General features: G+C 40.7%; 2 protein-coding genes across 4 annotated transcripts in view; one reads left to right on the forward strand and one right to left on the reverse strand.

The window, feature by feature from the left end:
- Positions 1-15,906, forward strand: part of FRS2 (fibroblast growth factor receptor substrate 2) — a 127,213-nt gene that overhangs the window by 29,549 nt on the left and 81,758 nt on the right. The window contains exon 2 of one of the 3 annotated variants that reach the window (XM_043967314.1): positions 8,014-8,091. The exons of the other annotated variants lie outside the window; for them this stretch is intronic. The gene's annotated coding sequence lies outside the window, so the exon portion shown is untranslated. The remainder of the gene's footprint in view (positions 1-8,013; positions 8,092-15,906) is intronic. 3 annotated transcript variants of the gene reach the window in all.
- On the reverse strand, positions 10,144-10,602 carry LOC122728572 (myosin light polypeptide 6-like). Its single transcript, XM_043967315.1, has one exon. The coding sequence runs from the start codon at positions 10,600-10,602 to the stop codon at positions 10,144-10,146; it is 459 nt and encodes a 152-aa protein (XP_043823250.1).

Below are 15,906 nucleotides of genomic sequence, written 5' to 3' on the forward strand. Positions count from 1 at the left end.
ATTTGGATGCTAAACTTGGCCAGTATCAGCCAGCTGAGAAGCTCTGCTGCTTCAGTGACAGAGCTGCAGACCGTCCTTTGGTGTAGGATTCCTCTCTTGATTATTCCACAGCAGACTTCAGACTCGCTATAGATTGGATCTGACACCCTGCTCCACTCCCAGGGTCAGAAGCATACAGTGCAGCTGCTGCTTGCTTCTCAGCTTGCTTTTAGCTCAGTGCACAGCCCATCGCCAGTCCTCATCCTAGAACACCACTCCTAGGGACAGGGCCCCTCCTCATTCTGACCTAAATCTCACACCCAGAACTAGATAGCTAGTCATAGAGTTGCCATTTGACCCCTGTTCCTGCATCCTACACAAATTGAATCTCTTCTGTGATAGAACTGAGACCTTTTCTTGCCATGGTGAATAGCCTCTGCTTGCTTTACAAATATTCCATACAGATATTCCTGGATAAACCCCAGTCCTCAGTATGTAAGACTTCTCTGTCTTCCTAGGCTGCCCTGGGCTACAAAATGATTCACTGTGATTTTTCCCCTATTAGATTTCTCCATCAAGGCTCAATCTGGGGAGCAGTTAGGTGGTGCAATGGATAAAGCACCGGCCCTGGATTCAGGAGCACCCAAGTTCAAATCTGTCCTCAGACACTTGACACTTGCTAGCTATGTGACCCTGGGCAAGTCACTTAACCCCCATTGCCTTGCAAAAAAAAAAAAAAAGGCTCAATCTGGTGTGTTTTCTAGATCTGTATAGAGGAGCTCAGCTATACTTCTTCCTGCTGCCCTGCAATCTTGACTCTGCTACAGACTCTGAAATGTTTTTACCCAGATTGGATTCTTCCTTCTAATCTTTCATGATATCCTCATCTGTTTTATGAATGAATTCATCTCATTCTAATTTGCAGTTCTAAGTTTGTGTCCTCTCCTCCTGTATTATTTCCTTTCTTTGCCTAGACTCTTTGTGATGTTTAATGTATTTCTATTGTATGTTCTGTGTGTTTTTGTGTTAATGCTCACATTTGAATGTATTCAACCTTCTTTTGTCTCATGAAAGTGAAATTCACTGCCTTTTCTTTCCACCCCTTCTTCCATATTTGTATACTCTTAACCTCATGCACCTATTTTGTGTTAGATAGTAGATACCTTCCTCTTCCTCCTGTAGTATAATACATAGACACCTGGGCCAGGAATCAGGGAGTCCCGAGTTAAAATTCAATCCCCCAACACTTAGTTTTATGACCCTGGGTAAATCATTTAACTTCTGTCTTCCTTAACTTTCCTCAACTGTAAAAGGTGGGTGATAATAGTACCTGTGTCCCAGGATGGTTGTTGGGATAAAATGAGATATTGGTAAAGCATTAACCCAGCGCCTGGCACATAGTAGGAACTTAATAAATACTTCCTCCTTTCTTCCCAGTATGTTTCCTCTTCCCTATCATTTCCTTTATCTCCTAACATGACAAAAACAGAACAAAATCACCAGACTCCTGTCTTTTATTTAACTTTCTCTTTGATGTTGGGCAGGTAGGTTGGATAGCAGCAGTGGATAGATTGCTGACCCTGGAGTCAGGAGGACCTGTGTTCAAATCCAGCCTCAGATACTTACTAGCTGTGTGACTCCAGGCAAGTGACTTAACCCTGTTTGCCCCAGTTCCTTATCTTTAAAATGAGCTGGAGAAGGTAAACACTCTAAAATCATTGCTAAGAAAACCCCAAATGGGGTCATAGAGTCAGACACAACTGAAATAACTCAGCAACAATAACAACATGACTTCTAAATATATTACTGAGAGAAGACACTTGCTTGTTCTCCTTCATTAGAATGTAACTACTCATCATATAGTCTTTTCAAATTAATTAAATAAGTTTACCTTTGTTTCTCTTTATTTCTCCTTTGACATTTCACAATTTCTACTCAGTGCTGCCCTTTTCATTAAGAATCTGTAGAAATCTCTTTCATTTAATATCCATTTTTTCCTCTGTGGTATTATAGTCAGTTTTGTCAGTAAGAGGTTCTTGGGGGGAGGGGGGGACTTCTTCAGATTGTGTGCTATGTTTTTGTTTCATTTTTTTCCTTTGATCTGGAGGTTTTAGATTTTTGACTGTGATGGTTCAGGCAGTTTTATCTTGGATTTTTTTTTAAACATGATCAGTGACTCTATTCTATTTCCATTTTCCTGCTGGTTCTAAAAAGCCAACTTCCATTAATGATTTCTTAGAATGTTAACCAGACTTTCTTTTGGTCATGAACAGTGATTTTTTAGTTTGTTTATATTACAATTATTTTTGTTTTAGAATCTCTTAATTTTATTTTAATATTTCTTGTGTCATGGGGTCTTGCTTTTGGTTTGGCCCATTTTTATTTTCAATTAATTCAGTTCTTAGTGTAAGATTTGCCATTTTCTACCATTCTTTCTTCTCTGGCTATCATTTTCTTAATTATTAGACTCTGGTTTTCATTTCATAAATTCATGTCCTCCTCTAGTTCTTGTGGCTGGGAGGTTCTTTCTCTAAGGCTCTGTGTAGATTTATTATGGAGATACTTTTTTTCTTCTGAGTTTTTACCTTTTAGGCTTCTCTCAGTCTACAGTATTTCTTCTGTTTACTCATATCTGTAGCCACAGTTAGGGGATGGGGATTTTTTGCCTAGGTCAAACTCTGTTACCCCGTATACTCTTGGATGGTGTGGTCACTCCCAGCTTGGTCCTGGATTTATTTAGTGGCTGAGACTAGTCCCTCACTAGTTCCTTGTGCAGGAATTTCTGGGTTTTGGTTCAGTCTTGTGGTAGATTGATTTAGGCCTTTACTCCTCTTCTTTCCCATTCTTGTTATATAGTTGTGAATGCTAAGGTATCCCCATCCCTTTTTGTGAGCTTGACAAGCTCCACTCACATATTGTTGATGGTCCTGTTAGCATGCCTTCAGTGAAGTCCTATGTACTTTGTCCTATGGTGAGTAAAACTATATGTAGTCATCCTATTACTGTCCCAAGTGTAGGGAAAATTAGCTGGGGTTTATCATATATTTGTTACTTAGAAATTCGAGGCTACTGCACCAATTTGGGGGCATTAAGCATTTATTAAAGCATATTAAATATTAGTAAAGAGAGTCCACATGGCTCTGGAAGATGGGAAAGCCTATCTAGGATTGGGGGGGGGGGAGAGAGAATTGCGCCGTATAGCTCCCCTTCTGTGTTCCCAGGCCATAGAGAGCAAGTGTCTAAGTGTCTGTGCAAGCTTGCTGCGGGAAGGAGCGGAGCCCACGCATACACGCGTTCAAAGCGCATTGACTCTCATCACTCAAATCACTGGATTTGAGGGTGGTTCAGCACAGTCACACTGAGGTCAAAGCCAGAGAACAGGTCCTCTGGCGGGAACAAGGCTTTAAGGTGGGTGTGGTTTTGAGTGAGGTAACTTCCTGACTCTGGGCTGACCTTAAGAAAGGTCAGGCCCGACTCTCTCAGCCAGGGCCCCTGGAGAGTCCCCAAACCCCTATTATTAATAATTTTCTCACAGTCCCAAGGGCTGTCATGGCTCTTTTTCTTGCTATTGTTTGGCCATGGGTTGACTGGCTTCTGGGTTGCCTGGTTGCTGAATTGTCTGGGCATTGTTCCATCCCTGTTTACTGCTTTGGTGTCTGGATGCTGGGTAGTCCTGTGTTTGCTCTCCCTGAGAAATTCCTGTGAAGTGAGTTGTCTGAGGTCTGCTTGATGTGACCCTATCTCCTGTAGTGACTCCATAGGGGCCTCCTGGGCCTCAAGCATCCTGTGCACTGTCTCCTGCTCTGGTTCTTCAATTTACCTTCTACCTGCCTGGACTTGTGTCTCCTCACAGCCTCTGCAGGATTCTGGCCACCACTTTGTGCTCTCCTGGACTAGATAGAGGAATTGGTTTTCTTTATTATTGTTTCTTCTGGTTCATTTTTAGAACTTTACTGGGGCATTTTGGGGGGATCTGGGCTCCTCTAGGTCCTAACACTCTCCTGTCTTCCTTCCCATAATTCTTGAAACAATTGTTTCAGCCAAGTTTCTTTTCTGATTCCCAAGAATTCTGTGAACTTAAATTGAATGGAATTTGCACTGTAGAAAATATATTCTTCTAGTAGTATAGATTTTACTGGTTTCTAATTTTCTTCAAGAAATATAGAATTTCTGAATTCTATGGATGTAAGGAGGAGGGAATATTTAAATTGATGAATCCACTTCTTCAGCTGAAAAAAAGTACTGTATCTTATAATCTACGTGGGTTGTGAGATCATGAATACTGATTTCATTATTTATTAGAGATCTTTGTGTTCTTCCTGGTACCCTTAGTACTCTACAACAGATGTATTAATGGATAACAACAGTACACTCGTGCATTACTTTACAATAAGAAACAAATGTATATGTCTGCTTTTTATTCAGAGAAGGCTATGTATAAATATGGGCTTTCTTTGTTAAATGCGACTGGTTCAGTAAGTAATGGAAAGATTTTCATTATTTTGGGGGACAATTTTACAGCAGTATGGAAGAAATTAGATGTAGAACAAATCCTCAGACCTTCCAGATAGGTACCTGACCTAGATATAAAAAGTCACACCATTAACAAATTAGAGAGGTGATTGAAGGTACAGGATAACATATATTTTTGTATACACCTATTAAGGGAATTTGTTTTGTTCAACTGTGTATTTCTTTCTTTCTTTTTCTTTTTTCTTTTTTTTGTTTTTGTTTTTGCAGGGCAATTAGGATTAAGTGACTTGCCCAGGGTCACGCAACTAGTAAGTGTCAAGTATCTGAGGCCAGATTTGAACTCAGGTCCTCCTGAATCCAGGGCTGGTGCTCTAACCACTGCACCACCTAGCTGCCCCCCTCTGACCTCTAGTCTTGCATCACCAGTTGCTTCTTGGACACCTCTAACTGAATGTCCAGTACACGTCTCAAACTCTTTGTGTCCAAAACAGAAGGATTTAATCCTTCTCTGTTAGAAATTTTAAACTTAATCTTTTGGGGTATGAAGCATTGGGGATGTAAGGCAGGGTGTTTATTAGAAGACATCTCTGATCTTCCAGTAGAAAGCAGTGGGGAAATAGAATTCCTTTTTTTTGAGTGCTTCTATGGCCTGAGACCAATTCATATTTTTTCTTGGAAGCTTTGGATGTAGGAGCCCTGTTGTTGCTATCTTCTTCTGCACCTCGATCTTCCTTATCACTAAAGAAACTTTCTATGCTCCTCACCTTTCTCTATCTGCTCTTCTTGCCCCTCTTTTACTTGACTTTTAACTCCTTAAAGTGGGACACTGCTCCCAGAATGTACTGTCCCAAGCTTCAGGGGGTCTAAGGTGGTACAATTTAAGGAGGGAAAGGTTCTTCACTCGCCTGGCCTGTTTTCTGGTCCTTAGATAACTCTAGGCCAACTTGCTAATTAACCAGGCAGCAAAACTTTGTGTGCTGTGGTTAGCTCCGATGAGCTTGCTCCATTCCCCCACCTGGGCCATTGCCACTCAAGCCTACTTCCTGATTTCCAGCAGATGTGAAAAACCCAAGTTCTGCCTCAGCGCCAGCAGAAACCTCAGTAATCTCCCCTTGGCCAATCGCTCAGCCCTCTCACCAGACCATGAGCTTAGTTTCCAGAAGACAGCAGCACTGCAGCTGATTCAGAGGCTCTTGGGGGGGGGGGGGTCCTCTTTCTCTGGTGAGGCCTGCCTGGGACTGGATCTGTGTCAGCATGACCTCGGGGTTAGGTTCTATTCCCGCCCTGGCACAGCAGCCCCCTCCTGCCAACCTTCTAAGCTGTCTTTGGCTGGAAAATTATCTTAGTTCGGTCTTTTGTGGCTTTTGCTGCTCCAGGATTTGTCCTTTAGAAGTTTTTTAGAGCGATCATGTCATGAGTTCCAAGAGCTTACTGCCTTTGCTCTACCCACCATCTTGGCTCCGCTCCAGAAATCAACATTTGTTTTCATAAGATTTTTAGTTCCAAATTTTTCTCCCCTCCTCCCTCCCTTCCCTCCTCCCGAAAACATAAAGCAATCTGATATAAACTATATATGTACAATCACATTAAACACATTTCTGCATTAGTCATGTTGGGAAAGAAGAATCAGAATAAAAGGGGAAAACCTCGAAAAAGAGGAAAAACCAACAACAAAAAAGTAGAAACAGTATGGTTCAATCTGTATTCAGAATCCACAGTTCTTTTTTTCTGGATGTGGAGAATATTTTCCATCAGAATTTCTTTTTGGAATTTGTCTTGATCATTGCACTGCTGAGAAGAGCCAAGTCTGTCACAGTTGATCATCACACAATGTTGCTGTTACTGTGTACAGTGTTCTCCTGGTTCTGCTTAACTCACTCAGCATCAGTCCAGTTGAGTCCTTCCAAGTTTTTCTGAAATCTGCCTGCTCATTATTTCTTACAGCACAATAGTATTCCATTATATTCATATACTACAATTTGTTCAATATACCCTCCATGGGCGTACTAATTCTTTGCCACTACAAAGAGAGCTGCTATAAACATTTTTGTAAAGGTGGGTCCTTTTCTCTTTTCTATGCTCTCTTTGGGATATAGACCTTTGGGATACAGGCCTTTTTTAAAGGCATTTTTGAGTCATAGCAATCTCTTAAAATTAAAGGTACCAATAATTCAAATCAGTTTAGTAACTGCTTTCAGAGGAGTGATTTTTTTTTTTCCTCCATTAGCTGTTGATTCTTAGACTGGGTAAAAATTAGATTAAATAAATCACTGAATAACATAGCATACATTTTTTTTATATTTAAAGCATACAGGTGGTCTTAGTTATATTGTTGAAACAAGAGCACAACTTAAAAGACGTAGTGGAACAACAAAGTTCTGTTCGACATGGAGCTATGCTTCTGCCAATAGTTTGGCATTTGGAGGACTGATATTATCCTATTTCCAAATGGAGATTGCATACAAAAATACCCTAGGGCTGCTAATAAGCATAGAAAATTGCTCTAGCAAAAAGTCCTTTGTGTATTTATGATGGGATAAAAAGTCATTTGATTTGAATGAAGAAAATGTTGTGCTATAACTCTTTAGTCTTTTGGCTAAATTAGTTGAAGCCTGGCATTTTAAAACAGAAGACTACAATGATTAATTTTAATTGAATATTATAGGACAGTACTGGGTTTTAAATTTCTTTGTTCTTGCATTTTTTCTTGTCTTTTACTCAATTTCACATTATTTTTTCCCTTATTAATATCAAATATTTAGGAATGTAAAGACCATTAATTTTTCTTTATTGTTATTTCTTTAATGAAGACTTTATTATTTATATTAAAACAATTAAAATGTAAGGTTTTTGAGTTAAATTATGGAACAAGAGTCTCAAATTTTAGGCAAGATTCATATATCCTCAGTTTTCACCTTAAAATTGTTGTAATTGGCTTTGTCTGTTTCTTTTGTTTGTATTTGGAATTCTACTACATTAACACTCTATTGGGGATTGTTTTAGGTTTTAGTTTATTGCCTTAATTCTAATCAGATCACCAGTAGTTCTTTAGATGTTTTTTTTTTGTTATCCCTTAGAAGAGTACATTTTCTTGTTTTAATTAGTTCATATAAAGTTTGAATCGATTTAGTACCAGATTCCTTCAGAAAAGTATAATCAGCTTTTTTAGTTTTCTCACTTAAGAATACATTTTAAAATTTTATTTTATCCTGAATTTAAATAGTAAAAAAGAACATTTCCGTAAACACAGAAAATAAAAAGAATTGTATATTAATCTGTGCATCTCCATTTATAATTCCACACATTAAAAAAATTCCTGTTTTGCTCTGCTTCCTTATAAACTTCCTTCTGGTCCGTCTCCCCCCCCCCCCCCCCCCCCCCCCCCCCCCCCCGTGTATTTTAAGTATTTCAGTGGCCCTCTTTTTTGGCATCATTATTGACAAAAAATTGTCTTCCTCCTCCTTATGGCTATTCTTCCCCCCCCCCCCCCAGTAGAGCTAAATGAACTAATGAAAAAGTGCTTTTATAAGTGCTTACTATGTTACTTTGCTTGGCCTGCAGATACAAAAAGAAAAATCATGAGTTTCTGATCTTAAGGAACTTAAACTGTAATTGAGGAAGACAACATCTAAAAGAAAGGTGAGCTGCAGGGCAAATGGGAAACCCTGTGTTGTTGTTGCAGTGGGGTAGAGGTGGTTAAGATGACTATGCAGGGCTCTGTGGGGAATAGAGCCAGAGGAGATGGTCAGCCCTGGTAGTCTTCCATCTCATCAGAAGGAATGTAAGTAGTTGAGCAGCCTGGGTAAAAGGGGAAGCAGGCCCTAATGGTATTGCTCTTCTGTCCTTGGGAACCATGTCTGGAAATGTGTGTCTTTCTGTACCTTTGTGTCCAACACTTACCTGTCAGGAGGCAGGGAACTTTCTTCATCATAGGTCCTTAGGAGACACGGTTGATCATTGCTTTGATTGGAGTTCTTAAGTCTTTCAAAGTCGTTTTTCTTTAAGTGTTGTTGTTCTCTCCATTCAGCTCACTTCACTGGTCATCTATTTGTACTATGTTGGAATCTCTGAAAAGATCTATTTTATCATTTTTAGTGAAAGAATTTTCAATTACATTCATACACCATAACTTCTTTAGGTATTCCCCAATTAATGAACCTTTTTTAGATTCTTGTTTTACTCTCCCGCCTTTAGGATCAGGAAGTTTGTTTTGGTTGTAGCTATAGCCTCCGTACTATAATCTTCCCTTTTAACTTTTACCTCCCTATCTCTGCTTATTTGTTGAGTTTTGTGTATTTCTATACCAAGCTGTCTGTGTCTCTCTGTCCATTTCAGACAAGAATGAAGTTCATGAGATGATGCCTGCTGCCCCCTATTACCATCTTCTCTCTGTTTATATAGTCTTGTTACACAACCTGGTTATGAGAAATAGCAAGTTCACCTCCCCCTTCTTCCTCTTTTCTTCACTAGTGTCTTTTTATTCTCCCTTCTTTTCCCCTTCTTCCGATCCTTAGAACAGAACCATTCCATACCCAGGTCCTCTGTTTTTTTCTCATTTAACCCCTCAATGCCCTTTGAAAACATTACAATTCTGAAGGTTCACTTGTTTCTTTTCCTCTATTCGAATGCCAGCAGTCAGTGCCTCATTATAGCTCCTTCCAGTTGCTAGAATAACTAATGAATTGCTTGAATGAACTTCATTAAAATTTCTATTATATTTAACTAACTCTTTTTTTCCTGTGACTAGTCAGCTTTCCTATGGAAAACAACAAATTTGAATCTTTTCCTTTGTTCTCAGTTGGTGTGTTTTCAGGTAAAGAGAATTCATCTTAATCTTAACTGAACCTGAGGAGCCATCTAGGCCAAACTCCTCATTTTACAGATGAGCTGTGCATGCTGGTGTGTGCCTCTAACTCCTGCTAGCAGGGAGGCTGGGGCATTGCTTGAGTTGGGGAATTACGAACTGCAGTGTTCTAAGATGCTCAGATGTTTGAGCTAAATCTGGCACCACTGCTTTGGGCCTTCAGGAGTGGAGGACCACCAGCCTGCCTAAGGAGGGGAGAACAGGCCTAGATTAGGAATGAGCCTGGTCAAAGCTTTCCTTCACCAACTTGGGTAGCTGCCGTATTAACAATCTGGGTTGGATCGGAAGACCCAATTTCAGAAAGGAAGGAAATTAGGTTTGAGCTTTAGAGCAGGACTTCTTTACCTGGGGTCAATGAACTTATTTTTTATAAAATCTTTTAATAACTGAATTTCAAGACATTGGATTTCCTTTGTAATCCTGTGATGTGTGTGTGTGTGTGTGTGTGTGTGTGTGTGTGAGAGTGAGAATTGGGGTTAAGTGACTTGCCCAGGGTCACACAGCTAGTAAGTGTCAAGTGTCTGAGGCCAGATTTGAACTCAGGTACTCCTGAATCCAGGGCTGGTGCTTTATCCACTGCACCACCTAGCCACCCCCTCCAATCCTATGATTTTTTTAAAAATTAAAAAAAAAATTTTTTTTAGGCGCAGTTAGCAAGTTTAATTTGGTGAAAGCAAAGAGTAGGTAGGCCAAAGAAGACATGTGATGGGGGTTGAAAGGAAGGATGTTGGTAACCCTGACAATGTAGTTAGTTGCTTCAGGGGTGAGAGGATCATTTTCACACTGAGAAAGTTAGAGGATTCGTTGTGGAAAGGGGACTTTTGGTCTCAGCCGTTCAGCACCATCTGGACTAGCTCTTCATAGTTGATACAACCATTGCCGTCCTCATGCCCTGCCACCAACACTTCCTCTTCTTCCTCGGTCGTCTTCTCACCCAGAGTGATGAGAAGAACATGCCGTGTTTCAGCCCCCATGACTGTGTCATTCCCTTCCTTATCAAACACCCGAAGTCCCTCTACATAGTCTTCATATGCACCCTGCTCCTTATTCTTTGCTACGGTCTGCAGCATTGGCAGAAAGTGTTCAAAGTCTAGCACCTGCACATCTATCTCATCCCTCTTGGGATTCCCTAAGAGCTTGAGCACCTCAGCATTGGTGGGGTCCTGGCCCAGAGCCCGCATCACGTCCCCACACTGGCTGTATAAGATCTTCCCATCCCCTGTGCGGTCAAACAGCTGGAAGGCCTCCTTGAACTCAGCTGTCTGATCCTCTGTGAAGTCACACATCTTGGCCGTGCAGCTCTGTCTCTGCTGCTGCTTCTGCTTCTGCTGTATGCAATGGCTCTGTCCAATCCTATGATTTTTTTTTTTTTTTTTGCGGGGCAATGGGGGTTAAGTGACTTGCCCAGGGTCACACAGCTAGTAAGTGTCAAGTGTCTGAGGCCGGATTTGAACTCAGGTCCTCCTGAATCCAGGGCCAGTGCTCTATCCACTGTGCCCCCTAGCTGCCCCTAATCCTATGATTTTTAAAAAAACATTTTTCAGAGGACACTATAACATTCATCCTATTGTCAAAGAGTCTATGATACAAATAAGGTTAAGAACTTTTCCTTTTCCTCTTTCAGAATCTAGACTGAGATACCTGTAGCAAAGTGGAATGAGAGCGGTGGATTTAGAGTCAGAGGACTTGTGCTTGGGGCAAATAAGTTCCTTCACCTCTCTGGCCTTTATGAGGACAATGGAATTAGACCTAGGTTTAAGCCTTTGCCAGTTGTGCAAGCATCAGCAATTCATACAAAATGGGATACCTCCCTCGATGTTTTGAAGATCAGGAAAGCCAGCATAGTTTCCTGGGAAGGACACTGGTTGGGAAATCAAAAAACTTGGAGTCTAACCCCACTGCTGGACCTTCATTTCTTCTATGAATGAGAAATGAGGAGGTTGGACTAGATGATTTCTGAGTTACTTTTCAGTTCTAGACCCTGTGATACTGCCCAGATCTATAGCTCAGCATTGTCAACATCCTTCTCCCCCTAGAAACCTTCCTTTGGTTCTTTTAATATCTCCAACAATATTCATTTAAGCACTAGGATTGCCCTTCTGTTGACTCTTTTTTTTGCCTTTTTTTTGGGGGGGGGGGCAGGCCAATGAGGGTTAAGTGACTTGCCCAGGGTCACATAGCTAGTGCCAAGTGTCTGAGGCTGGATTTGAACTCAGGTCCTCCTGAATCCAAGGCCAATGCTTTATCCACTGCGCCACCTAGCTGCCCCCCCCCTTCTGTTGACTCTTAATTTGAATATAGTACTGGCACATTTCCTTTGCAAACAATAGATGTTCTTGGGTCTTTTTCTTTCATTTTTCATAAGCTATCATTGGTAATTTGCAAAATATAGTCTTCCTTATTCCTAATAAGTGTCTTTTAAAGACATTAAGTAAAGTGTTAGTTGTACAAAGATGAAAAATAGAAGTTTATAAGATTTACAAATCTATGTGATAAAAAGTAGAAAATAAAAAGGGCAAAAAGAATAACTACATAAAGTATAAGAAAATTTGAAAAAGCTGAAATGATCCTTGTTATCAACTGGGTTGGGTAAAGAAATTGGGGAAGACCACATAGAGGAGGCTGGGGCTTGACCTGGATCTTGAAGGGAGTGAAAGAATGAATGAAAAAGGATATTTTAAAAACAGGATGTTACTGGCACAGTGCTAAATGCAGGGAACAGAAAGCAAGACAGTGTCTGCCCTCAAGGACCTTACATTCACACATAAAGGAGAGCTAGAATTGAAAGGGTGGGGGCAAGGCAGGCACCAGGTGGTGTGGCCTTTGCCACATGTAACTTTGTATTGCTCTTAAGGCTATGACTACTTTTTTCCTCTTGAGATTCTGGTATTATATGATCTGAGAGAACACAGGTGTGAAAAGCTGGCAGTTTCTGGTCATTGTACTGTGATTTCCTAAATAGTCTTCAGATAGATCTCCTTGTATTAGATTTGGGGTCCAGCTTGCATTTCTCTCTCGATGTATTTTTGTATTTCCTTTTTACTTATCCCATTTTGCTTTGTGTACATTTTCTTTTACCTTCTAAATTTTAAGGAACTTGAGGTGACAGACTGCTGGTTTTCATCTTTATATTCGCAGGAGGAGCATGTCACACATGGAGGTCATCCAGGGCAAAGGCACAAAGGGGTGTGTGTGTCTGTGTCTGTGTGTGTCTGTGGTTTGGGGATGGGATAAGGTTCCCCCCCACCCCCCCACCCCCCCCCCCCGGAAAAAAAAAAGATCAATGAAGATTTTTTTTAAAGTGAGGAAAAGGAGGAGGGCTAAAAGGAATCACAGATAAGCAGGAAATCTCTGAAAATTACAGATTGAGTTTGTTACATTGTATTTATCCATTTTAGGACTTTTCTGCCTCAGTATCTATGTAAAGGAATGGTGCTGGTTTGTCAGGTGACTAGCATTTGTTAAGCTCCTCCTGTTTGTCCAGCACTGTGCTAAATCCTGGGGATACAAAGGAAGGAAAAAAGCAGTGCTTGCATTCAAGGAACAAACCGTCCAATGAGGGGAAACGGCATATAAACAACCGTGGACAAACAAGACACATACAAGATAAATTGGGGAGGGGGGTAGTGAGAAAGGCTCATTGCAGAAGGTGAGACTTTAGCCGAGACTTGAAGGAAGATGAGGAGAGAGACAGTTTCAGGCATGGGGGAGAGCCAGGAAAATGCTCAAAATTGGGAGATAGAATGTTGCTTGGGAGGAACAGCAAAGACACCAGTGTTCTAGGATCAGAGAGTCCATAGAGGGAAGTTGTAAGAAGACTGGAAATGTAGGAACAGGCCAGGTTATGAAATTTTATATTTAACAAATTTTATATTTAATCCTGAAGATTATCGAAAAGCGGGAGAGGGTTGTGTTAGGGTCCAGTGAGCTTTAGGAAGATCAACTTGACAGTTTAGTAGAGAATGAACTGGAGTAGAGAGACTTGAGGCAGGGAGACCCCCCCCCCCCCAAGGCTATTGCAATAGTCCAGGGATGTGGTGATAGAGGCCTGAATTTGCAAAGGTGTTGGCAATGTCAGAGGAGAAACACAGGATGTATAGATGAGAGATTACAAAGATAGAAATGAAGGGACTTGACAGCTGATTGGATGGAGGGGGGGGGGGATGAGGTGAGAGTGAAGAGTCAAAGATGACACATAAGTTGCAAGCCTGGGTGACTTGGGGCAATGATGATAACCATTAAAATCAAATTGGGGAGAAGATCTAAACTTGACTTATTATTTAATACATAGGAAAAAATCTGATTCACAATGGAGTTGACAATTTAAAGGCACTTGGGAAATAATTTTCAAGATCCCCTCTCTTAGGAGGAAGAAATTCCAAAATAATGGAAAATGTTTTCTAAAAAAAATGTTTTTGAATCATTCTTTCCCTTTTTAGCCTGTGTTTAATATTGTCCATGCAAGCTTCCCCCCCCCCTTTTTTTTTTGGCAACAAACATTTATTTTTTTCCAGTTACATGTAAGGGTAGTTTTCAACATTCATTTTCATAAGATTTAGAGTTCCAAGGTTTTTTTCCTCCCCCCTCCACAAGATCGCAACCAGCTTATATATGTACAATCCACAAGTGCTCTTTTTTTTTTTTAGTAGTGAGGCAATTGGGGTTAAGTGACTTGCCCAGGGTCACACAGCAAGTACAAGTGCTCTTTTTATCAGTTCTTTCTATGTGGGTGGATAGTATGCTTCATTATCAGTCCCTTGGGATTGTCTTGGATCACTGTATTGCTGAGAGTAGTTAAGTCATTCACAATTGCTCATTGAACAATACTGCTGTCACTATGCACAATGTCCTTCCAGTTCTGCTCACTTCACTATACATCAGTTCAGGAGTCTTTCCAGGTTTTTCTGGGATCATCCTGTTTGTCATTTCCTATAACACAATACCATTCCACTACAGTCATATACCACAGCTTCTTCAGTCATTCCTCAATTGATGGACATTCCCCTGATTCCCAATTCTTAGCCACCACAAAGAGTTGCTATGAATATTTTTTGTACAATTTTTTCCCTTTTTCTCTTTTTCATGATTACTATTGTTAACTGTTTCCCTTCCATCCTATTCCCTTCCCCATGATATTTATTCTATTATCCATCTTCTTTCACCCCATTCCTCTTCAAAAGGGATTTGCTTCTGTCTGTCCCCTCCCCCAATCTGCCCTTCCTTCTTTTGCCCCTCTCTCTTTATCCCCTTCCCCTCTTTATTTTCCTGCAGGGTTAGAGAGATTACTCCACCCAATTGAGTGTGTATGTGATTCCCTCCTAGAGCTATTTCTGACGAGATTAAGGTCTTTGAGCCAATTCTGATGAGTGTAAAATTCATTTACTGCCCTGCTCCTTCCCCATCTCTTTGCCCACTCCATTAAGCCCTTTCCTTGTTTCTTTCTTGTAGGATTTCACCTCATGCTACCTTTGCCCTTCCCCCTCCCCCAGGGAATTCCCCATACCCCTCAATTTAACCCTAAAGATGTCATCATGAGGCAGCTAGGTGACACAGTGGACAAAGCATTCACCCTGGACCCAGGGGGATCCCAGCCAAAACCCAGCCTCAGCCACAGGATAGTCACCCACTGTACGACCCCAGGTATGTCTCCCAACTCCAATTTTTTATGGTTCTCTAGGGTCTTGTATTTGAAAGTCAAATTTGCCATTCAGTTCAGGTCTTTTCATCACAAATATCTGAAAGTTGTCTTTTTCATTAAAGTCCCATTTTTTCCTCTGAAAGATTATGTTGAGTTTTGCTGGGTAGGTGATTCTTGGTTGTAATCTCATTTCCTTTGCCCTCTGGAATATCATATTCCATGCCCTCTGGTCCTTTAATGTAGAAGCTGCTAGATCTTGTGCTATCCTGACTGGGGCTCCACAGTACTTGAATTCTTTCTTTTTGGCAGTTTGCAATATTTTCTCTTTGACCTGAGAGCTCTGGAATTTGGCTATAATATTCCTAGGAGTTTTCCTTTTGGGATCTCTTTCAGGAGGTGATTGGTGGAGTCTTTCGATTTCTCTTTTACCTTCTGCTTCTAGAATATCAGGGCAATTTTCCCTGACAATTTCTTGGAAGATGATGTCTAAGCTCTTTTCCTTGATCGTGGTTTTCAGGTAGACCAATAATTTTCAAATTATCTCCCCTGGACCCACTTTCCAGGTCAGCAGTTTTCCCCAGAAGATATTTCATGTTGCCCTCTATTTTTTTATTCATTTGGATTTGCTTTATTGTGTCTTGGTTTCTCATAAAGTCACTGGCTTCCATTTGTTCAATCCTAATTCTTAGGCAATTGTTTTCATCAGAGAGCTTTTGTACCTCCTTTTCCATTTGTCCAATTTGACTTTTCAAGCTATTGACTTTTTTTTCATGTCTCTCCTGCATCACCCTCATTTCTCTTTCCATTTTTTCCTCTACCTCTCTAACTTTATTTTCAAAGTCCTTTTTGAGTGCCCTATGGCCTGAGACCAATTCATATTTTTCTTGGAAGCTTTAGATATAGGGGCCCTGATGTTGACATCTTCCTCTGAGGGTGCCCCTCGGTCTTCCTT

Source organism: Dromiciops gliroides, chromosome 5 (genome assembly GCF_019393635.1).
Source record: "Dromiciops gliroides isolate mDroGli1 chromosome 5, mDroGli1.pri, whole genome shotgun sequence".
NCBI classification, from domain to species: domain Eukaryota; kingdom Metazoa; phylum Chordata; class Mammalia; order Microbiotheria; family Microbiotheriidae; genus Dromiciops; species Dromiciops gliroides.